The sequence below is a fragment of the Crocodylus porosus genome, unplaced genomic scaffold (genome assembly GCF_001723895.1).
Source record: "Crocodylus porosus isolate Cpor-Errol unplaced genomic scaffold, CroPor_comp1, whole genome shotgun sequence".
Lineage (NCBI taxonomy): Eukaryota > Metazoa > Chordata > Crocodylia > Crocodylidae > Crocodylus > Crocodylus porosus.
Window position 1 is genome coordinate 241,372,466 of NW_017728886.1, and position 27,071 is coordinate 241,399,536.

Genomic DNA, 27,071 nt, shown 5'->3' on the forward strand with positions numbered 1-27,071 from the left:
TATCTGATGCATTTTCTGAAAAAAATAGAAAATACCTCAGATTTATGATATACTAGATATATGTATGTATAGATGTACTCTGTCACCACATTTATGTGCAGAGATTAAATTGTGCAGTTGATTGAAAGCACCTTTATAGTTAACTTTGTTGAAGTGAAATTTTACTTATATTCATGTGGAAGGCTGGTTACATTTCACTGAACTCCACTAAGAAGACTTTGCTGCATGAGCACTTATTGGGAAATCTCCTGCCCTTACAGTACCATTGATGCAGCTTCATAAGCCTTATTTGCGTTGGGAAGGAAAGTATAGAGAAAACTTTTTACTCAGAGGTGTAGCATGGAAAAAATGAGGTTGGGACAGGTGTCACTCACCCTTCGCCCTCCGTCCGCTTTTCCTACCTTGCTGCAGGAACAGCAGTGAGCAGAGTCAGGCAGTACCCTGGAGTGCAAGGCATTCTGGGAATTATAGTCCTCTAAACTTTTGTTGTTGCTGTGGGAGAAACTTTCACCCCACTTTTTTGTCACTGAAGCCCATGTCCAGAGGGTAAAAATGCTAAATTTGGCAGCAAAAATGGCAAGTTGGGGGTCAGGAGCGGAGGGAGCAGGGCGCACATGTACCCCCTTACCTGGGCAGTGGCAGCAGCAGCAGCAGAGGCAGTGGAGGGGGCAGCAGCAACTGGTCCCCCTAAGGTAATAAGTGGGGCAGAGGGTGCGGCACAGCTGAGGCGGACCCCTCTTAGTCTGCCTGACAGGGAGCAATGCGTGAACAGTGCATGCAAACAGGTGTTCTCTGTAAGGGCACACCAGCATTTGTGTAAGGCAGTACCAGCCCAGAAGGGCACCTCCAACAAGCAAAAGCAGTAGACTCAACTCCGCGGACATGGTGCAGATGTGGAGTACAACTGCTAGGGGCCCTGCCCCGGCGCTGCTGCCTGCCCTGGGCTCTTCTGAGGCCTCCACCCAGATGGAGCTCATGGTAGGGTTGGCGGCCCTTTGACCCCCTGTCTGTGGGGGAGGCTTAGTGGGGTCCTGGCAGATGGTGGGGCCTGGTGGTTCCCCTGCTTGTCCCTCCTGTGCCCGATTTAGGGCTCTGGAGGGGCAGGTGAGGGAGCTCCAGGCTGAGGTGAGCAGGCTGAGGGGGATCAGGGCTTCAGAGGATGAAATCGAGTTCACTGCAGGCCCAATCGTCCACTGTACATCCCCCCCCAGGAGATGCATCCAACACAGGAGTGGCAGAAGGTGTCCAGCAGATCCAGAGCTGCTTGGGCCAGAGTGGTGGAGGCTCTTCAGGTACAACTGGGGAACAGGTTTGAGGCCCTGGCAGCCATGACAGAGAACAAGGAAGGGGATGCCTCCAGCAGGGACGATGCCACTCCCCACACAACACAGACAGCACAGAGAACAAACACCAGCAGGAAGAAACACCAGGTCCTCATCACTGGGGACTCCATCCTACGGGGACTGGAGGGTCCCATCTGCCATCCAGACCCCATGGCACATGAGGTCTGCTTCATGCCTGGGGCTCGGGTTTGGGACATCATGGAGAGGATCCCGGCCTACATCCGACATGCAGACTAGTACCCCATGGTTCTCATCCATGTGGGAACAAATGATGTGGCCAGGGGCAACCCAGACTGCATCATGAAGGACTTCAAGGCTCTGGGGGCCAAGTTTGATATGGGGGCACAGGTGGTATTCTCCTGTATTCTCCTGGTGAGTAGGCGTGGACGGCAACATAAGGCCTGCATTTGCAAGGTCAACCGGCGGTTACGGAGTTGGTGCCACCAGGCAGGCCTCGGGTTTCTGGATAATGACCTATGCTTTCGTGCAGGGGACTTGCTTGGGCGGGATGGGCTACACCTCTCTCCTAAAGGCAAGCGTGTTTTCTCTTTCAGGCTGGCTGATCTCATGCAGCGAGCTTTAAACTAGCTTCGCTGGGGGATGGGGCCACAGGAAGACTTAAGGACACCTCCCGACCAAGACAGGTGACATACTCAAGGAGTACCCAGGTACGTAACAGGGGTCCAGATAATCTTGAAAATCAGGGGGTGGCACATACAACAATCCAAGGCCTTAAATGCCTCTATACAAATGCTCATAGTATGGGGAATAAGCAGGAGGAACTCACCCTCTGAATAGCCTGTTCAAACCCAGACATAGGGCTCACAGAAACTGGGCAGTTAACATTAGGGGCTATCGGCTTTACAGGTGAGATAGAACAGGAAGGAAAGGCAGAGGTGTGGTGCTCTACGTCAAAGAGCAATACACAACCTCTACCAGCAGGATGGGGTCAGAGGAGGGGCAGGTTGAAGTGCTCTTGGTCAGGATATAGGGGGGGTCATGGGGAAAGGGACTTAACGGTGGGGGTCTACTATAGACCTCCCAACCAAGGGGAAGAGCTGGACCATGAATTCTTGGGTCAGCCTGCAGAGGCACTTAAGGCAAGGGATGTAGTTGTCATGGGTCATCTAAATTACCCAGACATCTGCTGGGAGAAGCAGTCAGCCAGGTTAGACCATTCACGGAGGTTCCTGGCCAAGATACAGGGCCTCCACTTACCCAGGAGGTGCACAGTTCTACCAGGGGGAATGCCCTGCTGGACCTGGTCCTAGGCACAGGCGATGACCTGGTAAGAGGGCTCCAGGTCCTCGGGGTGATAGCAATCATTGCTTGTTGGAATTCACCATTCAGCACAGGGTGTCAAGAGCCTGCAGCAAGGCAGTAGCCCTAGTCTATGAGGGCCAACTTCAATGAGTTGAGATTAGTGGGAGAGGCGCTGGGGTCCTCGAGAGTAGGTAAACTCAGTGCCCAAGAAGAGTGGTCGTTCCTTAAGGAGACGATACTCAGAGCCCAAGGGGTGACAATCCCAACAAGAAGCAAGGGGGGCAAGAGTGCCCAAAAGCTCCCCTGGCTCACCAAGGGCATTAATGAATGCCTGATTGCCAAAAAAGAGGCATACACCCAGTGGAAGGGAGGGACTATCACCAAAGAGGAGTCTTGGGTCTGTAGGGGGGCTGTTAGAAAAGCTAAGTCAGATACCAAGCTAGGGCTAGCATCAAGGATCAGAGATAATAAGTCCTTTTTTAAATATATAGAGAGAATGAAGGTAATGTGGGCCCCCTGCAGGATATACTTGGCAATCTGCTTATTGCACCAGAGGAGAAAGCAGACCTCTTTAACAAATTCTTCACTTCCATTTTCTTGTGCAGGGACCAAGATCCCTGACCAAGATCCCAGATGGACTCAGGAGAAATGCCGCCAGGCCTAAAGTCAGGGAGGACTGGGTTAGATTGCTTCTGGAGGGGCTGGACATGTTCAAATCAGCAGATCCAGATGCTCTCCACCCCAGGGTGTTGAGAAAATTGGTAGGGGTTATTGCGAGGCCCCTGGCACAGTCTTACGAGCGCTCGTGGTGCTCTGGCCAGGTGCCAGATGACTGGAAGAAAGCCAACGTGGTCCCCATCTTTAAAAAAGGGAAGAGGGAGGACCCAGGCAACTATAGGCCCATTAGTCTTACTTCAATCCTGGGGAAAGTCTTTGAGAAGATTATCAAGGAGAACATCTGTGATGGGCCAGCTTCAGGGATGATGCTCAAGGGCAACCAGCATGGTTTCATTAGGGGCAGGTCCTGTTAGACCAACCTGATTGCCTCCTATAATCAGGACACAAAAGCATTGGATGCAGGTGTTGCCATGGATGTAGTCTTTCTGGACTTCAGCAAGGCCTTTGACACCGTTTCCCACCCCATTCTCATTAAAAAACTAGGCGACTGTGGCATTGATGCCTACACAGTCAGATGGATTGCAAATTGGCTGAAGGGTCATACTCAGAGGGTAGTGGTGGATGGGTCTTTTTTGACCTGGAGGGAAGTGGGAAGTGGGCCTCCCAGGGCTCAGTCCTCAGGCCCGCGCTGTTCTATTTCTTTATTAGTGACTTGTACAACAGGGTGAAAAGCAGCCTGTTTAAATTTGCTGATGATACCAAGATTTGGGGTGAGGTGGGCACGGTTAGTAGGGAAGGACAGAATACAGCAGGACCTGGACAGGTTACAGGGGTGGGCTAACAAAAACAGGATGGGTTTCAATACTGACAAGTGCAGGGTGCTGCACTTGGGCAGTAGGAACCAGCAGCACACTTGTAAGTTGGGAAACTCCCTTCTTGAGAGCACAGTGGCAGAAAGAGACCTTAGAGTCATTACTGACTCCAAGATGAACATGAACATGGGCCGACAATGCAAGGTCACGGTTGGCAGGGCTAACCGTACCTTGTTGTGCATCCACAGATGCATCTCAAGCAGGGCCAAGGAGGTGATCCTCCCCCTCTATGTGACACTGGTCAGGCCGCAGCAGGAGTACTGTGTCCAGTTCTGGATGCCGCACTTCAGGAGAGATGTGGACAACATTGAGAGAACCCAGAGGAGGGCCACCGCATGATCTGGGGCAGACCCTACGAAGAGAGGCTATGGGACCTTAACCTGTTCAGCCTTCACAAGAGAAGGCTGAGGGGGGACCTGGTGGCCGTCTATAAACTCACTGGGGGGGGACCAACAGAGTTTGGGAGAGACCTTGTTCCCTCTAGCGGCCCCCGGGGTAACAAGGAATAATGGCCACAAGTTGTTAGAGAGTAGTTTTAGACTAGACATCGAAAGGCACTACTTCACTGTCAGGGCGGCTAAGATCTGGAACCAATCTCTAAGTGAAGTGGTGTTGGCTCCCTACCCGGGGGGTCTTTAAGAGGAGGCTTGACATCTACCTGGCTGGGGTCATTTGAGCCCGGTTTTTCTCTCCTGCCCTGGGCAGAGGGTCAGACCTGATGAACTACAAGGTCCCTTCTGACCCTACTTCTATGAATCTGTAAGTCAGGTCTCCCCCCAGAAGCAGTGAACTCTGCTACTTCTCTACAAAACTATGATTCCCAGAATGCTTTGGTTTATATGACACCATTGCCTGGGCTGGCAATGTGCTTCATAGAGGCAAGGAGGAAGGTAGCCAGCGGTGAGGCAAGCAGTAGCCCTGTGATGATGAGCCCCTCCCTTTAGCAAGCGCCCTGCCCTGCTTGCCCACCACATGCTACACTAGTGATTTTCCTGTCTGGTTGTCTAGTTCTGTTCCCACCCAGGCTAGATGACATAGTGAAATATGCACCCATATCATATCTCACAAGGGTTACCATTGCTGGTAGTAGTAGCATCCTGAGCGTGGACAGATCAAACGTGATCACTGCAGCTTGATCATGTCATTACTGACAGAGAGAGGACAAGTTATAGGTTCTGGCCAAACCCTCAAAAATACTTCTTAGATGGCCCATGTTATGGGAGCCCTACTCTAGGAACCTAAGAAGCTAAATAGAAGTCTCCCACATACTTGGTGAATGTATGCAGTGTGTCTCAATGTTGAAGGTGCCCTGAGGTGTGAGAAGATAAATACAAGCTCAGGATGTCCCTCCACCCCTACCTACTACCTGGCCTTTCTGCAAGACAATTAGAATTTTTTAAAATGGGATGCTGCTCAATTTACAAAAGTTATGGGGTGGCGGTAGGAGTCTAAACAGGTTGAAAACCACTGCTCCATACTAGTGGGGGGAAAACAAGAGAGGAATACTCCCTCTTTGGGTGCTGTGCTACCTAATAGAATCCATAGCCCTAAGGTATATGAGCATATGGAGAAAGAAAGGAGTCAGAGAATGGACTGAGAAGACCCAGCACACTAGATGGCAAGTTCTCCAAGTTATCCAAACGGAAATGCTGACAAGAGGATTTTGTCCTAAATATACCCTTCTCAAGGACTTACTCCTCGGTGCCTTACCCTGGGTTGCAGGAGCACCACTCTCCAAACTGGATTTATAACCTCGACCTAGAACTAGATGCTTTTAGCAGTCCTTTTTCATGAAAAATGAGGGACTGAACAGCAGTGCTCTGTTTAAAGCACTTGCAAGGAATGTGGGAGAGTCAGGTTTTAGTTTCTTCTGCCTGACAGGATTTCAAAGTTTGTATCTCACTTCCCTGTTCTAAGATCTACGCTGTAAGGTATATATATTTGTGTAGGACACTCAGCTTCTCCTGTTGAAGCTGTTCTACTTTGCATAGGATAACGAATATTCATTACACAAAGAGAAGGAGGAAAGCGAGAGTATGATTTTCTAGCTTATAGCTTAGGGGTCTTATATGGGAGAAGAAACATGTATTCTATTTCCTGCTCCACTGACTCATTAGGCTAAATAATCATAATGAAGACAAAGGACAGGTAGTTTTTACCACTAGATGAAGTCAACATGAGAACACCCCCTTTACCCGCCAGCTGACATCTCCTAACTGTATGGCAAAAAAACTGAAAACTGTCTCCATTAAGATTCTACAGCGAGATAACTAAACAGGCACTGAGTTCTCACTGTACCTCCCACCTGCTTCAGAAATACTTAACTGTAGTTTAAGATGTGTGAGGGATCACCCTGAAGGGAGAATATGTGAAAAATACAGCTGCCTCATCTTCCTTGGAATTGTAAGACATTCGTTTACACAACTTAAAAATAACCTTTTTCTTTATGAGGACTGTGACAGGCTCCCGCCCTGCTCACTGTGGTGCTGGCATCCACGTAGCTAGTCTGCGGGTAACTGGCCAGCACCATGTGGCCAGAAGGGACTCCACTGGTTGATCTGGGGCCAGGAGACAGCATATGGGGGCACTGGCAGAAGAGCTGGACACTCTTCCCATGGCTGGACAGGACCTGGCACTTCCCTCTAGGGTACATATGCCTGGAGAAGCAGTGCATGCATGGCCTGCTACTGAAGCATCTGAAGACCTGGATGCACTCATTGTTACTGTCTGGAAGCTGGTTGCTCTCTCTGGTGCTAAGTTCCCTGGGAAAGCCAGGAAAGCCCCAGCCACCAGTAGGGCACTGGGGACCCAAGTGAGCGCCAGCTTAATTGTTACAGTTGGTGGGCCGTGCAGCTCAAACCCTACATTGCTCTCTGGCACTCATGGGGACCCACGCCGGAATATGCAGGTCAGGTGGGGCTGGGAAAGAGCAGCCCAGTGAGCACAGTAGGTATCCACTGAAGGGAAAATGCAGCACAGATCCCCCTGGCACCACACATCCCAGCAGAGTGTTCACAGACCCAGAGTGCACTGGTGGGGGATTGGCAGTACTGTGACCTTCGGGTAGGCATGGTGGGGCACGCTTCACAGTATTACTATACCTGGCCAGGAGGCAGGACAGACAGAACCCGGACTAGAAAGGTGGCTCAGCAGGAGGCATCACAAACCTAAAGGTGGGTGAGTGGAGGGTGCACCGAGCACTGAGGCACCCATATGCCTAAAGGAAGTACTCAGTGTGGGGGCACTGTTGCACACCACAGCATCTGAGCTATTTAAGTTGGATTTCCAGTTATGTTGCAATTTTCAGAGTAGACAGGACAGCAGCAAGACCTCTGTAGCTGTCATCCTAACTGACCCCCCGTGCAGGAGGAGAACACCCCATCTCTGTGGCTGAGTGTCATCCTAGCTGATCATAAACACTTGAGTGGAAAGGGGTAAGCTCTAGGGGAGGAGGAGCCCTACAGAAGACACACCAATAGAGTCACCCTGGGCCATGCAGGGACCACCGATCACCACCTCCAAAGGTAAAACCTAGTATAAACAGCAAGTCATAGGGGACGAATAGACCCAGATGTGATGCAGTTCAAGAGGCAGGGCACACTCATCAGCTAGTGCAGTGGTTGTGAGCCTGTCACAAGGATAAACTTAGAGGGGTGCGTTTCTCTTTTAAACTAAGCAATCTTGTTCCTAGAATGTAATTACTACAGCGATGATGAAAATTCCTGTGAGAGAAACATTGCAGCCCAGTAGAAGGCTGTCCAACTTGCAACCCACACTTTTGCACACAGCATTAAACCTCTGAGTAGGGCAAGTGGCTTAACCTGTTTGCTGATCTCCCTGGATTCACTGGTGGGCACAAAGAGGTATGACAGACAACGGCAGGACAGCAGGTTTTGCAAGTGAGTAAATCTTAAAACAGATTTTACCAGTTTGCCAATGTTTTTCTTCCTTCCCAATATGCTCTATGACAACTGCAAGGTGTTGAATCCATAGATGGCTCCATGGATTCAGCCCAAATGAAGTAGTCCCCATGTGATGGTGGAAGAGTGGGGACAACAACAACAAAAATAAGTGTGTTACTGGGCTCCACAGTAATAGGAAAATGCAGCTTGCAGCTGACTTAAAAAGAGCAAATAACCACAATATTAGTAGTAAAAGAACCAAGGGCAAAGGTACAGACACACGAATGGCAACATAATTAGAGGCTTAGATATAAACTCCAATTCTTTATCTATGGTTATGGTTTTTCTTGACCCCATGCTAGGTCTGGAAATGTCACGTTACACTTGTAAGTAGCCCCAACAGTTAGGAATGCCACTTAATTTTTCATACTTTGAGGGAGGTACACTCACAGCTTTGAAGACCTTCCAGTTCAGTCACCCAAGGTGATTAGGACTCTTCTTCCATTCTCAGTATCAATTTCTTCAGCACTAGGTTCATTGCCATTAACCTTTTCATTCTCCCTAAGGAACTGTCTAGATTCTCTCCTTGAAAGTTTCCTTGACAACATGATTCCAGCATATTGTTCTATGGCATCTGCCCACTACAACCTAAATTAAATATTAACAACAGAGACTTATTTCATGCGCAAAATGACGGAAGAGATGCTATTATGGATGAAACTATACTTACTTTTAATTGCTGCTTACAGTTTGTCTGAACTTTTGTGCACATGTGGGGATAATTAACTTATGGCTTTGATTTCAAATTTTCTAGCTGCTGTTTGTTTTGAGAGTTTGTTTTCTAATTCTTAGCAAACAATCTTATTCCCTCTTTCTGTGGAAAAACATCATCTGGAAGTAGTCCTTCCGTGTTTCCACAGCTTATGCTACTGGTGCAGCTGCCACAAAATGTATTGAAATCTCTGTCCACACCAAAAAGAAGAGAAGGAGATATTTCATACCCTTCCCCTCCTTCATCCTCCCCACACCAACATCTGAAATTATAGGTTAGCATTAGAACTTGTGCAGAAGGGCATTGTGACCAGGTGATGGAGTAATGTTGGTAGGAGTTGTAGGTAAATGAACCTCAGATGTACTCTTTGGGCACGTCCACACATGCAAGCATATGCGCTTGCAGCAGCTCAAAAAGAAGCGGTACAAATTTGAGCTGAGGCTTTTTGCCTCAGTGCACATACTTGGACATGCACTTTGTTTGCAAATTGTGCCACTTGGGGCAAAATGACCCTGCCTGGCTCCTCCTGGATCTGCAGCCAGGGGGAGCTAGAGCCTGGGGCCAGCACCTGTGATGTCCCCAGGAGTATAAAAAGCTGCTCTGTCCTGGCCCCAGCTGTACAGAAACCTGCCCTGGTCAGCAGCTCAGGGTTACTTGACCTCAGGAGCTTTTGGGCCCCAGGCAATTGATATCTGGGGACACTAGCCCCTTGTGTCAGCTAGAGTGCTGAGACAGCATCCCAAATTCACTTTTTAAAATGCATCAAAATCCACATTCTTTCACAATCAGAGCAAAAGAGAGAGAGAAAGGGGGATTAATTCGATGGGCAATGTTTCATAGTTAGATTTACAATGTTAAAGAAATTTGGAAGCCTATCAGTGTCTCTAGCATCATAATAAAATAAATCCTAAATATCTATATGTTATCTATATGTTTTAATGTTTGCTTTGGGTTTCCTTATCATGTGGTGGGTGTGTGATGAGGGGATGTGGGGTTTGCGGGGGAGGGAGAGAAGTGGGGAATGTGGGGGAATGTGGGTGTGGGGGCTGTTTAGGAGGGGTGGGTCCCCTGCATGAACACTGCATGCTCCCAGTGGTTGGCAGGACACAACAGCGCTGGTGGTGGTGGGATCATGGTGGCAGTGGTAAGCAGGAAGTTCCTGCAGATGCTGCCAGCACTGTCGGTAGCAGGGGGCGAGGGGTGGTGAGCGGCAAGCACCCACAGACACCACCAGCAGCGACAGTGGTGGCCAGCGGCAATCGCTGACTGCCTGCAGACAACACTGGTGGCAGGGGGTGGCAAGGAGCAGTCGCCTACAGCCACCACCAACATTGTCAGTGGCACCTTTTTTGAGGGGGTGCACTGCCATGCTCAGGGAATGCACGTCCACCCCCCACAGCACATAGACTACTCTGCCTGCAGGGTCACAGGCCCCCCCAGAGATGACAACTCCTCCCCACCCCCGCTGGTCTCTAGCTCCCTACTTGTTCCCCTGCTCTTCTCCAGCCTCTGGAGGCTGGAGATGAGCAGGAGAACAGGCAGGAGTCTGGAAAGAATAGGAGAATGAACAGGAGGCTCATTCCCCCCACCCCCATTGGTTCCCCCAGCTCCCCATTCATTCCTCCCAGCCACTGTTTATTCCCCCGGTCCCTGTTCATTCCCTCTGCTCCCCATCTAGTCCCTTGCTCCCCACTCATTTCCCCCTCCTGTTTATTCCCCCTACCCTCCGTTCATTCTTCCAGTTCCCCGCTTGATCTCCCAGCCCCCCCCAACACTCACCAGCAGTAGCAGAGAATGCTCTCTCCAGCCCCCTGCTCAGAGGAAATCTCCAGCTTATCTCCAGGGGCTGGTCTCCAGCTTCCTGCTTGTCTCTAGTGCCCTGCTCCTTCCCCTGATTGTCTTCAGTCTCAGGAGGCTGGAGACAGCAAGAGAACAAGCTGGGGGATGGAGACAGCCCCAGAGGCATTCCCCTGCTCTCCCAAGGCTGGAGACAGCTCCGGAGACATTCCCCTGCTGCCTCCAGCCTCAGGAGAGCAGGGGAAAGCCGGGGAATGCCTCTGGAGCTGTCTCCAGCCCCATGCTCGTTCCTCTGTAATGTAGCCCTGTCCTGGGCTATTTTTTCCCAATTTGTGATGTCAATGCCATACTTTTTAATGATCACCTTGAGGGTATCCTTGAAGCATTTTGTTTGGCTCTTGCATGTCCTTTGTCCTTGGCTGAGTTGGGAATATATCAGATGTTTTGGTAACCATACATTAGGCATGTGCACACAGTGTCCTGCCCACTGCAGCATTGGTGGGGACACTGGCATTTGTGTAATGATCCTCCCACTTCATGCCAAAGTCCTTCCAGAAGTAGCACTGGTGATGGCATTTCAGGTGGTCCCTGTAGATCACCCAAGCTTTACAGCCATAAAAAAAGAGTTGGGATTACTACAGCCTTATAGTAGGAGCTTTGTTTGAGTCCTGATATCATGATTCCACAACACGCTCCAACTGCTAAGTGTTTAATTAAACTTCTACCAGGCACTCTGTGGTCAAGAATAGTTTGGTAAACAATGGTGGTCAAGGGAGCATTTGTCTAAGACAGTGGCTACAGAAGTATCACTGAGAATCACATTACTTGGCAGGAATAAGATGCCTGCTGGTCCAAACAGGTTAACTCCAGGTATCCTCCACCCCTGGAAACATTCACATAGGAAGTACTTCCCACACTGTGCCCAGCAACCTGGCCTGACAGTGGTGGTGGACCACTTCCCGTCCTGTTCCACCATTACCCCCAATCTCTTTGAAGATCCCCTGATGACCTACTGTGGAACCCCAGGGTTCTGTGGAACAGTTTGAAAAACACTGCTCTGGATGCATCTTGTGCCAACAATAGTGCAACCACCAATATGAACACCTTGTTTGCCTGTCCTAGATTCATGGGGTAGCACCACTGGAACTCAGCGAAAGTAAGGCGTATGGAGAACTCTTGTATCCTACCCTCTCTTGTAGAGAAATTTTATAATTTGAATTCTTTGATTAGGATGTAGGTACAGCTGCTTATTACTGTACATGTCCACCTTGGTTTCGTCACCTACAGTTCTTTAATTTAGGACCCTGTGGCCAGTGTATCACTTAAATGTGTTTGCAGGCAAGAACACTTCTGCTTAGGTGCCTGAATAGCATATACAAATTCACCACATTTTGAGCCAGTTCCTAGAGTGCTTGTACAAACCAAGTAGTCATAGAATGCACTCCCTGAGATCTTAGCAGTAAAGCACTGTATTAGCAGGGAAGTGCAAACAGGTATACATGTAGGGGTCATGTGTAGTTCTAATTTACTGACTCTCAAGCAGGCTTGGCAAGTTGCAATGTGGAAATCTAGGCTCACAATACACTCTGCCGTTTAGACATACCCTAACTCCAAGTTATGCCTTTATTCTGCAGTCAGTCATACTGCAATCAACAGGACTACTCAGTTAATAAAACGTGATTAAATTTGAAAGGATAAAAAACATCTGAAGCTTGAAAGAAAGAATGAAACTATGAGAACAGGTAATTTGAGTTACTGGGGTGATTGCACTTCTGTCCCTTTTCTGGTTGATAAATATCCTCTCACAATTATCTTTGTGTGAGGGGATATCACAGTAAAATTAAATAATCCCCTTGTAAGCGGGTCACTCAGCCAGCTTCCTCACAAGGCTAGTCAGCTCTGTATTCTAGCCAGTTTATTGGTCATGGGGAAATCTCGTCCCCACAGAACCAAAACAAACACTAAAATGAGCAAATATGCAAAACAACAAATAGATAAACCAAACCTCTGGGCTTCACAGACCTCAAGGGGCCAACCCATACTCTGCGCTTCTCTCTCAGCACCATAACCTTCCCTCTTTGTCCTTTGTCCTCTGCTCCTGGAGGTTTTAAGCCTCTTTGGGCGCCCATACACAAGCAGTGAGGCTGCTGTGACATGCTGTAATTACAGTGCGTGGGAGCAGACTTAAATAATCAAGTCTGCTGGCTGGTCCATGATAATTACTGTGCTCCAGCAGACTCCAGCATCTTGTGTATCAATGTCCCTGTGCTGAGAAATGGCAGCAGGGGCACTTTAACTTAAACTTGTTTGATGAGCTTTAGCTAAAGCGCCCCTGCTGCCATTTTGCAGACCAGGGATGCTGATACACAAGATGCTCCATGCACTTCAATCAGAGCAGCTCTTGGAACTGTTCTAATTAAAGCGTCCCCCTCTCTCCTTGTAAACAGTACGAGTCCTGGCCTGGTCACACATGCGTAGGATGGCTAGAGGTTGGAAGTCTCTGGAACATCTAAACTTCTGACCCTGATGATGCTATGACCTACTTAGGAAATTTGAGCATGCGCAGTTTGGACCTAGTTACATAACTGAAGAGTGGGAACTTATTAACATAAAGTCATGAAGTGATAATGAATATGAGTGGTCCATGAAAGTGATACTGTTGAGTGACATTGATTGAGATGTGCAAGCAGTGATTGGTCCAGGGTATGATTGGCAGATGATGTGATGTGGCCACTACAAAAGCTAATGACAGGCACCATCTTGGTGTGTGCATGAGGGTGTGTGTGTGTGCGTGCATGCATTGGTACTTGTGTGCATCATGACGGGGAGTCTGTATGAGTCTCACCAGATCATCGAGTCTGACCCCCTGTCCCAGGCAGGAAAGAACACTGGGGTCAGATCACCCCAACCAGATGCTTGTCCAGTCTCCTCTTAAAGACCCCCAAGGTAGGGGAGAGCCTTGGAAGCCCATTCCAGATTCTGGCATCCCTTACCATAAAGAAGTTCTTCCTGATGTTTTACCTGAATCTGTTCTCTGTCAGTTTGTGGCCATTATTTCTAGTTATTCCAAGGGGTGCCCTGGTAAATAGAGCATCTCTTATCCCTTGCTTTCCCCCCGATGAATTTGTAGACAGCCACAAGATCACCTCTCAGCCTTCTCTTGCGGAGACTGAAGAGATTCAGAGCCCTCAATCTCTCCTTGTAGGGCCTTACCTGCAGGCCCCTAACCATATGAGCAGAACTCCACTGGACCCTCTCAAGATTATTTACGTCCCTCTTGAAGTACAGCGCCCAAAACTGGATGCAATACTCCAACTGTGGCCTCACCAGTGCCGCACAGAGGGGGAGTATCATATTAAATGCACCTTAAATGCACCTCTTCCTAAGTCTCTCTCTCTCTCTCTCACACACACACACACAAATCACACACGTACATGGAGAATTTTGCAAAAAAATTTACTAACATTTATAAACAATGTTCATATTTTGATACAAGACTAAAAATGATGACCATGAGAACAGGAAAATTGGATAGAAAACACGTAAAAAGGCAACTGAACACCAAAGCTGTATATAATGTACATTCAGAGAGGCCAGTGTGCTAACAGTCCAAGTCTTTTTCACAGGTAAATACTCATTTTTAGGTCCAAGTCCAGTTTTTTTGCATGTAACAAAAATTTCCACTCAACATCAGACAGGCGGTTTGCTCTATAATATATCTTATCCAGTGGTTTTGTCTTTTAGATTCATTTACAGTCTACAAATGCTTGGAGATGCTTCCAGTTAATGGGAATTTCTGCTTCACCATTAGCAATATTAAATGAAGAGGCCTTTTTATATAAATCCTTTAAGACATGCTTCACAATGCATATTGTGAAAAATTGGCACGATGATCTTATGTCATCAATGGAAACTATATGATATATTTATATACGTCTCGTATATGTACTTATGCAATGTATATGAGAACGCTAAAGGGAATGGCTGGTCTAATGAGAGCATGAAGCATTACTTCTATACCAATATAATGCATTGTACTTTGCACTGTACAATGACCTATTTCCATACATTAAAAGTATATTCAAATTGTTCTTGATTATTCCCCAGAAGCACTGCATTCAACATTCCTTTAGAATCTACTTAAATAACTTATACTGGGTATTTTACCTAGAGCAGGGGTCAGCAGCCTACAACCCAGAAGCCAGATCTGGCCTGTGGGTTGAGGCTACAGAACTGACATAAGGACTGATCCAGTTCGGCTTAGAAGCAGGCAGCATCCGTTGGGCAGGTGCTAGGACTCAGCCACCACTACTACTACTATCACCATGTTTCTCAGTGGCTGCATAGGGAAAACACCCAGCACTGCCGCTTTCCTGCATGGCAGCATGTAGGGAATGTCAACAGCTGGCACTTTTCACGCCAGCAGAAGGGGGCTTTGGCACCAGTTGCTTTACCCTGCCTCCCTGGGGACGTGCACTGGTCACACTCTTCCTGTGCTGTGCTGTCTAGGGAAAAGCGGTGGTGCTGGGCACACTTTCCCTCTGCAGCCATTGGGAAAAACAGTGGCAGTAGCTGGGTCCTATCTCTTGCCTATCATGTGCTTTCTTGTCTCTGAGCTGAAATGGGTCAACCCAGCCCAGAGCCTGAATAGGTTGCTGACAAGCTATGACTATTTGGAAATGTCTCTTCCAAGTCCAGATAATGACTCTCTTTGATCACATCACCCCATTATGAAAGTTTCCACAAATACCAGCGATACTGAATAAATAACTTTAAGGTAAAATTATTTGACATAGTTTAATCAGTTATAAAATTCCTAAAAGAACTCTCTTAATAAACATCACTATCCAATTTCAAGCTTGAAATATTAAAGCTAGGCTTAATTGGGCCATATTTGTTGGCAATACTCAGTTCTTCACAAAGAGTTTCCTAGTAAATATTAGGGCTGTGCTAAGCTTTAGTCCCTAATTCATTTTGGCAGAGATTTAGCCCAAGTTGGTAGCCAAATCTCCGAATCCAAATTGAATCAGAAGACCCTTTATTCTCTCTGAATCAAGTCAGAACCCTGCGAATCAATTCAGAGAGATTTGGAAAGATTCGGTGATTTGGACTTAGACACAGCTTCCAATGTTTTTTCTACATACCTCAAGGTACCAGGCATCTTGTGAATGCTGCGATGCTGGGCCACATGGAGTGTCCCACAGGAACATGGGGGGGCTCCCCAGCAGATCCGGAAGTGGACCAGAAGCACTTCTGGTCTACTTCCGGGTCTGCCGAAGAGTGTGTGTGGGGGGATCCCCCACGCATCCCCCCCCCAGCCTGGCAACTGGTGCCTCCTGGGGTCCCCTCACGGCTGACTGCCAAGCTGTGGGGGTGCCCCCCTGCGCACACTCCAGCGGACCCAAAAGCAAACCAGAAGTACTTGTGGTCTACTTCCAGGTTTGCCACTGAGCCTGCGGGGGCACCTCCATCCCCCTGCACTCCTGTGGAATGCTCCATTCACCCTAACATTACAGCATTCACAAGCCATGCTAGTACCTTGAGGTATGTAGAAAAAACATTTGAAGTTGTGTCTATGCCCAAATCAGCATCAAATCTTCAGATTCAGATTTGGCTGAATCAAATCAGGGACAGCGATCCGAATCAATTAATCAAATCACTGTCTCCGATTTGGGCTGAATCCGAATCTAATAGGGCCCACTTCGCACACCCCTAGTAAATATACAGTTTAATAATCTAATTTAGGTATTGTATGTTCTATGTAACACGCGCATGTATGTGCACCTCAATTTCAGAAAGCTGCTTTTAGCTGCACAAACACCTTACCACAGTTTTAAGACGCCAACATCTGCAGCAGCTGGACAGTTTACAGATACAGCTTGCCAAAGTGCTGCTGCTAGTTTTTGAAAAGTATAACATGTAGGTGTTTGTCCTCACCTGTTTACTGTTTCATAACATTTTGTAACACTGGTCTGCACTGAAAAGTCTGTTCCTAATCTCCCTCAATTGACTTTAACTGCACATCATTCCTATTCTTTTTACCAGGGTGGGGTAGCGTTAGTTAAATACCGAATTGTTGCTGGGCCACAATACACATAGAAATCTGGAAATACCAGTTCAGTCTACATATGAATGTTACATTTGTATTCATCTTTGCATTTTATTATCCTGAACAAGCAAGATGACTGTCAACTGAGGTCCCTTCCAGCCCTAATGTCTATGAAATCTATGAACTGAGTCTTGAACTAAGCAGCTGGAGTTTAAATATTGTCTTTGTAAGTATATTAATTTGGACTCAAAGTGATAGCTTCCTCTTGAAATTTTAGAATTTAGGATAATAAAAGAATCATAGGTTAATTAAAAAAGATATTCATAAGCTTTACTTCTATGACAGAACCAGAAGACAGTAATTTGTGTATAAATTCTATTACAAATTAATTCATGATTGACTACAGCACTCATTCCTATCTAATGCAAAGATTCAGTCTGCATAATGTGAAGGGGAGACATAGATTGACAAAAGGCAAGAAAATTCAAAGTTATAACTGTAAAAATGTCCATTATTTAAACAAGGCACAGGAAGGGAAGTAAAAACTGAGTTTCAGCCTTAACTGTTAATCTCCTGTCATTTGTCATTTCACAAATGAAGATCTAATATCTAGCAGGCAGAGTGCATTCGGTAGCATAACTAGGGTTGGGCAAGTGGGGCACCAGCCTTGGGTCCTGACTTGTACAGTGTGCAAGACTGGCAACTACTGTCGCTACAGACCTAGCCACTGCCACCAACCCAGATGATGCTACCACCCAGGGTGTAAACTGCTTGTTATACCAGAATACATTTGCATGCAGTAAGAAAAACACCCCATAACTGCACAGCCACCCTTCTGGTGAAGGGAACAATAAGGATTTCTTCCTCCCATTCCAGAGAAGCCTGAGAAACAGTTCTGCAGGACCTTTGGGATTTGTGTTGCACAGTGATGCAAGAAGACACAGTCTAAGGATTAGTGGATGAAAAATATCTGCTTATATGCATGTGCATACTTGACCATCCCCTGCTGACAATGACCTCTGTATAACTGCACACCTTACAAATCAGTCCTACTATTACTAGAAAGAGGGTATTCAAGGAAAGTTTTATATAGGAGCTCTCAAATCAATGATCTGGGAGTAAAGCATCACATCTTTTAAGTACTGCCAAACACCAACCAGAGTTTGGTCAAAACATTCTTTGGTATTTTGCAACTTAGCAGGGGAAAGAAAGTATATTTCTTTCTCTTTTTAAATAGCAAAGGGAAGGGTGCTAACTTAAAGAACTGAAGAATGTGATCATTAACAATTTAGAAAAATCTATTAATATAGTTACTATCTGAATTACTTTCAATTTGTCGAATAGACAATATAATCCTAACACATGGCCACTCAGAGAGAACACTCCAAAAGGGTAATGACATGGATCATTTAAATCTGTAACAATGAAATTGGTTGCCTGAAACTATAAATAGCACTTAGCATTTCTGTTTGCAGGCAGAAACTGTTCACAAAAGCGGTCTCTGAAAAACCAAGGCTACTCCATAATTGGTGTAGCTTCCCAGCAAAGTTCAGCTCTAATTTGCACAGAGCCGGGACCCAATACAAGGTCATCTTAACTTTTGAAAGGCTACACTGAGTTTACCTAACGTGTCCCATAAGTTTTGAAAATAAATATAAATGGAAATTCTAGTGCAACAAATACATCTGTGCAACTTAACACCAGATAACTATGAGAAAACCTCATTTATAATAGTACTGGGCTTTTAAGTAAAAGCAACATCCTTAAGTCTTACAGAAGGTAAAAAGAAGTAAGGCATTCTGTTAGGGTGGCTACTGATGCATCCCCAAAATACAGGACATCCCCCTAGTGAGAGGCAAGACCACTTACCCCTTTGGCCAATCAGCGAGGGGCAGGGCTGCCATCTCCTTGGCCAATCAGCGGTGAGGAGTGGGGGGCCACTGGGCTGCTGCAAACAAGCCCCCCTCCCTCCCTCTCTGGCTGGCTTGGAACCCTGCTCATCCTGGCTGTGTACACCCCTACCTCTAGGCACAGCCAACAGAACTGCGAGGACAAATGACTGACATGTATTTCCACCAATTAACTGAAATTAACTTGTTTTACCAATCTCATCTCCTTCTATGACTGGGTCTCTTGCCACCTGGACATGGGAGACAAGGTAGATTTTATATAACTAGACTTCCAAAAGGCTTTTGATCTAGTATCCCACAATATCTTTGTGGCAAAACTGGAGGCTTGTGAAAGGGCTCAGCTGCTTGATGGTTCAGTGAATACAGGGTAGGATCCAGAGAGTTCTCATGAATGGATCCATATTGGCGAAAAGTGGCTAGTGGTGTGCCTCAGGGGTCCGTGTTTGGACTGCTGCTTTTCAGTATCCTTATCAATGAATTGGACGTGGGAGTGAAAAGCTCACTGACCAAGTCTGCGGATGACACCAAGTTATAGGGCAGCGTGGCTATGCTAGAAGATAGGTTACCGATACAGGCGGACCTGGACAGGCTAGAGTTGGGCAGACCGGAACCAGATGAAGTTTAACACTTCCAAGTGTAAGGTGCTCCATCTGGAGGCAAAAACCCTCAATGTACATACAGACTCAGAGGTGATGGCCTGATCTGCACTATGGCTGAAAGGGACTTAGGGGTAATGATTAACCACTGCACGAAGGAGCTGTCACTGCAATGCGGTCACCAGACAGGCAAACAACACACTAGCATGCAGCAACCGATGCATCTCCTGTAAAACTAAGGAAGTAATACTCTCACTGTACTCAGCACTGGTGAAACCACAGTTGGAGTACTGTGTCCAGTTCTGGGCACCACACTTCAGTAAGTGCAGCATGAACTGAACTAATGTAGCTGATGTTAACATTGAGTGTAATAATAGTGAAATGTAACCATGTTAGTTTTGTCCTGTAAGCAACCTGAAAACTCCATTTTGTATTCTTCTGCTTGACATAAGTGAATGAACTCTGCATGGCCTTTACGTACAAGTGTGTGTGAAAGGGTGAATGGTGAAAGTGGCATAGAGACAGGAAAAAGAAGATTTAACTGTTTATGTAAGCAACAAGGTGCCAAATGTGTACGTTACCAGTCAGTAAGCTAATGGATGGCTGAAGAATCCCTTTGAGGCCTAGGGCACAAAGGAATAAATGAGAAGAAATGCACACATCCTGCCAGATGGGCAGCAAGGACACTCCAAAGCTGAGATACCAACTTCTATGACCAAACTGACCTCATGCTGAGATAAGCTAAAGATAGATGAAGAACAACTGCAAAAACAGAAGCTGGGTATGAAAAAACCCCAAAGCACTGAAACAAAGGATGCCAATCCCTATAAAAAGGACTTTAAAAAGCCAAGTTGGGTGAGTCTTTCAACTGCTGTTTCTTCAGAGCACAGGAGGTGTCTGTTAAGCCTGCTCCAAACTGCTATCTCCAGAATCTCTCTCATAATAACCACCCTGCCTGCTATCTGCATCTTCTCTCAATAAGCCTGGGTTGGCCACCCAGTGCTATTATTGAACACCTGCTGCTGGTAACTATAATTCCTGAGAGAATGGAATGACTGTTTTGTGTTTGTGCATGTCTGTGTGACTGGTGTGTCCAAACCTCTGTCTAATTCATGTAATCAATAAACTCAGCATTTTGCCTTCTCCCCCTTTATACGGTTTTGTTCTTGCTTTAATAAATTGAAATTAACTTAAAGGCATGGAAAAACTTGAGCGGGTCCAGAGAAGAGCCACCCATATGATCAGGGACTTCCAAGGCAAGCCATACGAGGGAAGGCTGAGGGGCCTGGGCCTATTTTGCCTAAACAGAAGGTTGAGAGGGGACTTGATAGTGGCTTACTGCTATACCAGAGAAGTGAATGCATCAGGAGCTTGGTGAACAACTGCTCATTAGGGCGCCCCTGGGGAAGAGCAGGACCAATGGATATAGACTCCTAGAAGGCTGCTTCAAGCTTAGTATCAGGAAAAATTCCTTCGCAGTCAGGGTAACCAGACTGTGGAATAAACTCCCTCCAGAGGTGGTGTAATCACCTACCCTGGAGGTTTTCAAGAGGAGACTGACAGTCACCTCACTTGGGTCACTTGACCCCAGTTGTCTTTCTACCTAGAGCGGAGGGGCTGGATTTGATGATCTGCAAGGTCCTTTTCAGCCCCCAACAAACTATTTATCTATTAAAAAAATGGACTTTTTGCAATCTGTTCCTCATTCAGAACTGGACAGGGGACAAAGGGCTTAGAGAAACAGGATGGTCTGGTATAAACAGGACCAATGGTTACCATATGGCCTATGCACCCTTTCCCAGTAGAACACATTCCATGCTAAATTTCCTTGGTGTCATTAACTGAGCAAAGTAGTTTGAACAAGAAGGAAAATTTCTTTCAGTTCACTCCTTCTTGTTATTGAGAAAGTACAACCACCTTTGAAGTCGAGGCACATTCACGTCAGGTTATGGTTGGCTGATAAGCAGAATATCCAATTTTGATTGTAAACCAAGCAGATTTAATTTAGATGCAACTGAGACAAAACTTTAATTTCACAATACCCTTTGCAGTATAGTTGAACTTTAAACTTAGGAAAGTACAATTTAGGCAATTTGAGATGACTTTTTCCCCTCTTCTGCTGACCCATGAGAGAAAGGATGCTACAAAAGTCATGTTACCTTATTTTAGGTATTTTTAGAATATGTGGAGATTTTGCTCAAGGAATCAACAAGATAATTAATTTCACATATTAAATGAAGTTACTTTACTTGGATTAAAAATATGCCTGAAAAAGCAGGTGACCTTAAAGTCCATTTTTAGCCAATGCCCCATGACTTGGCAATGCTAAGTAAGGCCATTTCTAAAGAAACTGAATGGAAAATTAAAGAAAAAAAGGAATGGTTTTACAATTTATCAATTATTTGTATATGGTATGTTCTTTCCCTTGTGATTTTATGTTTATGAACCAAGGATTTGTTTTACTTGTATGAATAAATTCCTAAGAGAGACACTACAGCTATTATGCAAAATAGAAATGAATACTCAACATTTTGAATGGCAGAAGTGCGATAGGAAAAGGCAATTTGAAAAACCAACGCATGGATCGTTTCACTCACGCAATATCAGTCTCTGGTAATGGTTAAGAATATTGCAGTTTCTGGCATTTCTCCCCAGAACTGGAAGTCCTCAAAACATTTTAATGTTCAGTAACAACGGAGCTGGGAAGCTTTATTCCACTTGCACAACGAGTTTTTAGTTTTGGTTGGCATTTTAAAAATAATGGTGTACATGATATTTTATATCAGCTTCAACAGTATGCATTAAACTTCTCTGTTAATCTAATAGTTTCTGAGGCTACATATGAATGCAGAGAAGCTAACAGGACATAATAGGTAATTAATTTTCAGTGTTTACCTTTATTAAAAACAAGGTTTTTGTTGTGAGAACAAATAATCTCTCATTTGTAGCCTGAAAGCCCAAGATAGGATCAGTGGCTTCCAGAGTTGCTACCAGCTGCTTAGCAACCTGCCCTACTTGTCTGCCCTCTTTTCTGTTGTAGAGGACCGTGGACAAAGGAGTGGGCTGTCGATAGATGAACACCCGACGCAGGCACTCGCAAAGAGCCGCATAAGAGTAATTTGGGGCACAAGCCATGAATTTCTTGTCTTGCTTTGAGGCTTGGACATATCCTGCAAAACAGAAATAAAGACAAGCAAGGAGAATCAATACATTTGTTTTCAATTGCATTCATGTCTCTTAGAATTCTAGACATTCAAGGTTCTTTGGGTAAATCTGTTATTTTTTATTAGACCAACTAAAATAGCTGTAAAAATTCTTCTCTGCAAGCTTTCAGGTACAAACACCCTTTGTCAGGCAGAGGAAGTGTCTGCAGTTCTTTTGTGCTCTTTCTGGATGTGATAGATTAGAAGACAGAGGCCAGTATGCAAGAAATGGCTAGTTTGAAATGGAAATGGAAACTTCACAACATGAATAAGAAAGCAGCCAAACTCAACAATGACATATATTTTCTAATCCTATACAAAACACACAGCATCATTCCCAGAGGACTAAACATCTACAATCCTCTGACTACTACAAACAACTCCAAATATGCTTCACAATTATGCAGGACAACTTCAGAAAAAACGTAGAAGTCACCTCCTTCACCTAATCAACTCCAAAAGAGATCAACTCAAGAAGGAAATCAACATCTGCTGCAACAACCAGATATCTTCCCAAACATTATACAACATGTACAAAGAGGGTACCAAAGATTTTTTTGTTTTTTGTTTTTTACAACATCCATCCAACATAAGAGGAAATGAAACCAATTACTCCAGGAACAACATCCCCAACCCATGACTGGGCAGTATGCACTGAGGGCTATAGGTTGCACAGACAGGATAGAGTAGGGAGGAAAGGGGAGAGGAAGGGCAGGCTTCCTCTCTGTCTTAAGGAGCATTACAAATCTACCCTAATCAAAATGGGATCAGAGGAGGAGAAAGTTGAGGTATTGTGGGTTAGGATACATGGAGGTCTAAGGGAAAGGGACTTGGTGGTAGAAGTCTGCTACTGATCTCCACTTTAAGAGGAAGAGCTAGACTTGGAACTCTTGAGGCAGCTCTCAGAGGCCATATGGTCTAGGGACATGGTTGTCATGGGGGACCTAAACTACCCTGACATTTGCTGGGAGGAACAGTCAGCCAAATCCAACCATTCACATAAGTTCTTAACCTGCATACAGGACCTTCACCTAATGCAGGAAGGATACAGTCCTACTAGGGGGAATGCCTTACTGGACTTGGTGTTGGCTACAGCAGAGGCCCTGGTAGGGGAGCTGCAGATTCATTGTCACCTTGGGAACAGTGACCACCAATCAATCGAAGTCACCATATTGCATAGGTTGGGAAAGGTAACTAGTAGGGTGGAAGTGCCTGACTTTAGGAAAGCTGACTTCAGTGTGCTCAGGAGTTTAGTCAATGATGCACTGCAAGATAGGAGTCATTGGTGAGATGAGAATTCAGGAAGGGTGGTTGTTCCTAAAGGAAGTGATCCTTCAGGTGCAGAAGGAGACTATCCCATTGGGAGAGAAAGGGGGCAAATGGGCCAAAAAACCTTGTTGGCTAAACAGAGGAATCCAGGGAAGCCTAAGGGCAAAAAAAAGAGGCACATTCCCAGTGGAGGTAGAGGGACGCTGCCAAGGGGAAGTATACTTACTTGGCCTGCACTTGCAGGGAGGCAGTTAGAAATGCCAAAGCAACTACAGAGCTGAGGCTGGCAACACAAATTAAAGACAACAAAAAGTCTTTTTTAGGTATGTAGGGAGTAAAAGGAAGGCACAGGGCAGCATAGGACCCCTACTGAACAAACGAGCAGTAAGTGAGAGACAGGGGGGCCAAGGCTGACCTCTTCAATGAGTTTTTTGCCTTTGTTCCTAAACAAGAGTCAGGACAAGTCTCCTAATGGGTTCTCAGATGAACAGAGAGACACCAGTCTACAAACTGCTGATGCTGACTTGGTGCAGTCACTTGGATGGACTGGATGTGTTTAAGTCAGCAGGCCCGGCTGAGCTGCATCCAAGAGTACTGAAGGAATTGGCTGGTGTCATAGCAGAACCACTGGCACAGCTGTTTAAGTGCTCATGGTGCTTGGGTCAGATCCCAGAGGGCTGGGACAGGGTCAATGTGGTCCCTATTTTCAAGAAGGGGAGGAAGGAGGATCCAAGTAATTATAGGCCAGTCGGCTTCACTTCTATCCTTGGAAAAGTCTTTGAAAAGATTATTAAGGATCATATTTGTGTGAGTCCAGCAGGAAAAATAATGCAGTGGGGCAACCAGCATGAACTTGTAGCATGTAGATCATGCCTGACTAATCTGGTTTCCTTTTATGACCAGGTCACAAAACACTTAGACACAGGAGTAGAGGCGGATGTTGTTTACTTGGATTTTAGGAAGGCCTTTGATAAGATATCTCATCCCATTCTCATAAATAAATTAAGAGGCTGTGACTTAGGTGATTACACAGCCCGGTGGGTGGCAAATTGGCTTGGGGGTCGCACCCAGACAGTGGTAGTAGATGGGTTGGTATCAACCTATAAGGATGTGGGCAGTGAGGTCCCGCAGGGCTCGGTCCTTGGACCTGTACTCTTCAATGTCTTCATCAATGACTTGGATGTGGGCATGAAGTGTACTCTGTCCAAGTTTGTGGATGATGCTAAATTGTGGAATGAAGCGAACACACTGGAGGGTAGGGAACGATTGCAAGCAGATCCAGACATGTTGGAAAAATGGGCAGAACACAACAGGATGTAGTTCAACAAGGACAAATGCAGAGTGATGCACCTAGGGCTTAAAAATATCCAGGCACACCTACTGGCTGGAAGTGACTCTCAGCAGCACAGAAAAGGGATCTCAGAGTCATAGCAGACTGCAAGATGAACATGAGTCATCAGTGTGACAAAATCATCAGCAAAGTTAACTGCAATTTATCATGCATCAGCAGATACACAACAAAGAACCAAGGACTTGATACTTCCCCTCCATGAGGCATTGGTCAGACCACAGATGGAGTACTGTGTCCAGTTTTGGGCGCCATTCTTGAAGAAAGATGTTGATAGACTAAGGATGTTGATAGACTCGAGAGGGTTCAGAGGAGGGCCACTTGTATGGTTAAGGGTTTGTAGGCTAAGCCCTATGAGGAGAGACTGAGGGACCTGGACCTCTTCAGTCTCCACAAGAGAAGGCTGAGAGGTGATCTTGTGGCTGCCTACAAATTCGTTAGGGGGGAAGTGCAAGGAACCGGAGATGCGCTGGTTCACCAGGGCACCTCTTGGGGTAAAAAGGAACAATGGTCACAAATTGACAGAGAGCAGATTTAGGCTAGATATCACGAAAAGCTTCTTCACAGTAAGGGTGGCCAGAATTTGGAATGGGCTTCTAAGGGAGGTGGTGCTTTCCCCTGTACTGGGGGTCTTTAAGAGAAGGCTCGATAGGCACCTGGCTGGGGTCATTTGACCCCATCAACCTTTCCTGCCTAGGGCAGTGGGTCAGACTTGATGATCTGTTGAGGTGCCTTCCGATCCTAGCATCTCTGAATCTATGAACCACAAAACAACCATCAGAGAAATAACAAAACCAACCATCTTGGCCCCCAACTCTGGCGAGAGATGCACGGGCAGAAGCCTGTTCCCATGAGCCCCAGACCCCCAAGATGACCCTCAGGACCCCCAGCCTGCCCAAAGATAAGCAGGGGCCTGTAGTGGGAGGGACTTAGTCCAGCTGTGGGGAGGCAGCTGAAAGGAGCTGAGGAGGGTCACGTCCCTCCCCTGGCTCCTATTTGGCCCAGCCCCACAGGGAGCCATGTGACGGGAGCTGCCCAGTGGGAGTCAGGGAAAGTGGGAGGCACTCACCTGTCCCCTCCTTCTGTGGGGGGAGGGACCCCCTAGCCCACAGAGAGCAGCACGGCACTGGTGGGCCCTTCTATGCATGCGTGCAGTTTAAAATGGGCCCGCCAATGGCAGAAGCCACACTTGGCCGCTAGCTCTGGCGAGAGATGCACAGGTAGAAGCCCATTGTGCCCGTGGAACACCTGTCCAGAGGTGAGCAGGGGTCCATGGTATGCAGGACTTAGCTCAGCTGTGGGGAGGCAGCTGAGAGGAACCGAGGATGGTCACGCTCCGAACCCTCCCCCCCCCAGCTCCTACTCTGCCTAGCGCCCTCCACACAGACTGAGCCTCTGGCTTACATGATCACAGCCTGCTCTTTGGTGAGAGAGGCAGTGGTCTGATTCACTGGGGGAAAAGCCCTTCTTAGCCAGAATGGCTGACCTGCTCAACCGAGCTTTAAACTAAGCCTGCCAGGGAATGGGTGGACAAGCACCAAAGCAAGCCCACTAAGCAACTACTACAAAACCAACAGGTTAGAGCACCCAAGGGAATCCACTCCTACCCCAGCCCTGGTATGGTGTCCTTCTGGGAGTGCAATGTAGCCTAGGGCTTCCAATGAGATGCTTACGCATCTGTACGCCAATGCCAGGAGCTTGAGAAACAAACAGGAGGAACCGGTCCTCCTACTAAACAAGAATGATTATGATCTCATAGGAATAATAGAGACCTGGTGGGACTCCACCTTGTAACTGTTTTATTTTATTTTTTTCCTGTATAACTGCCGCGCAGCACTCTCACATTTATGTAACCTTGAAGTCTTAACTGTTAATCAAAATGAGAGCTTTGTACTTTTCTCTGCTGGCATTAAGCTACACATGCACATTCTGTAAATTTCATTTCTTATCTAGAAGTGTCAGTTCTGCAGAAACAAAACTTATGTAGAAAGTCTGCCTAGCAATTACTGTGTAAAAGAAACTATCCTATCCCTGTATGCTTAGCTTATATCATAGTTAGTGTCACAGAGGCAGTCCAACCAACATCTATAAAAGAGGCAAAGAGGCAGGAAGTAGCAGAGACGACACCT

General features: G+C 46.4%; 1 protein-coding gene and 1 long non-coding RNA gene across 2 annotated transcripts in view; one reads left to right on the forward strand and one right to left on the reverse strand.

The window, feature by feature from the left end:
* Positions 1-16,222: 16,222 nt before the first annotated feature.
* On the forward strand, positions 16,223-17,818 carry LOC109321338. The gene is made up of 2 exons (XR_002104038.1): positions 16,223-16,764; positions 16,806-17,818. It is a non-coding gene; the product is annotated as an uncharacterized LOC109321338 (long non-coding RNA).
* A 3,280-nt stretch (positions 17,819-21,098) lies between these two features.
* Positions 21,099-27,071, reverse strand: part of NUDCD1 (NudC domain containing 1) — a 126,731-nt gene continuing 120,758 nt past the window's right edge. Inside the window, exon 10 of the mRNA XM_019551946.1 lies at positions 21,099-22,292. Coding sequence (XP_019407491.1) covers positions 22,000-22,292 — 293 coding nt within the window. The 3' untranslated portion in view covers positions 21,099-21,999. The remainder of the gene's footprint in view (positions 22,293-27,071) is intronic.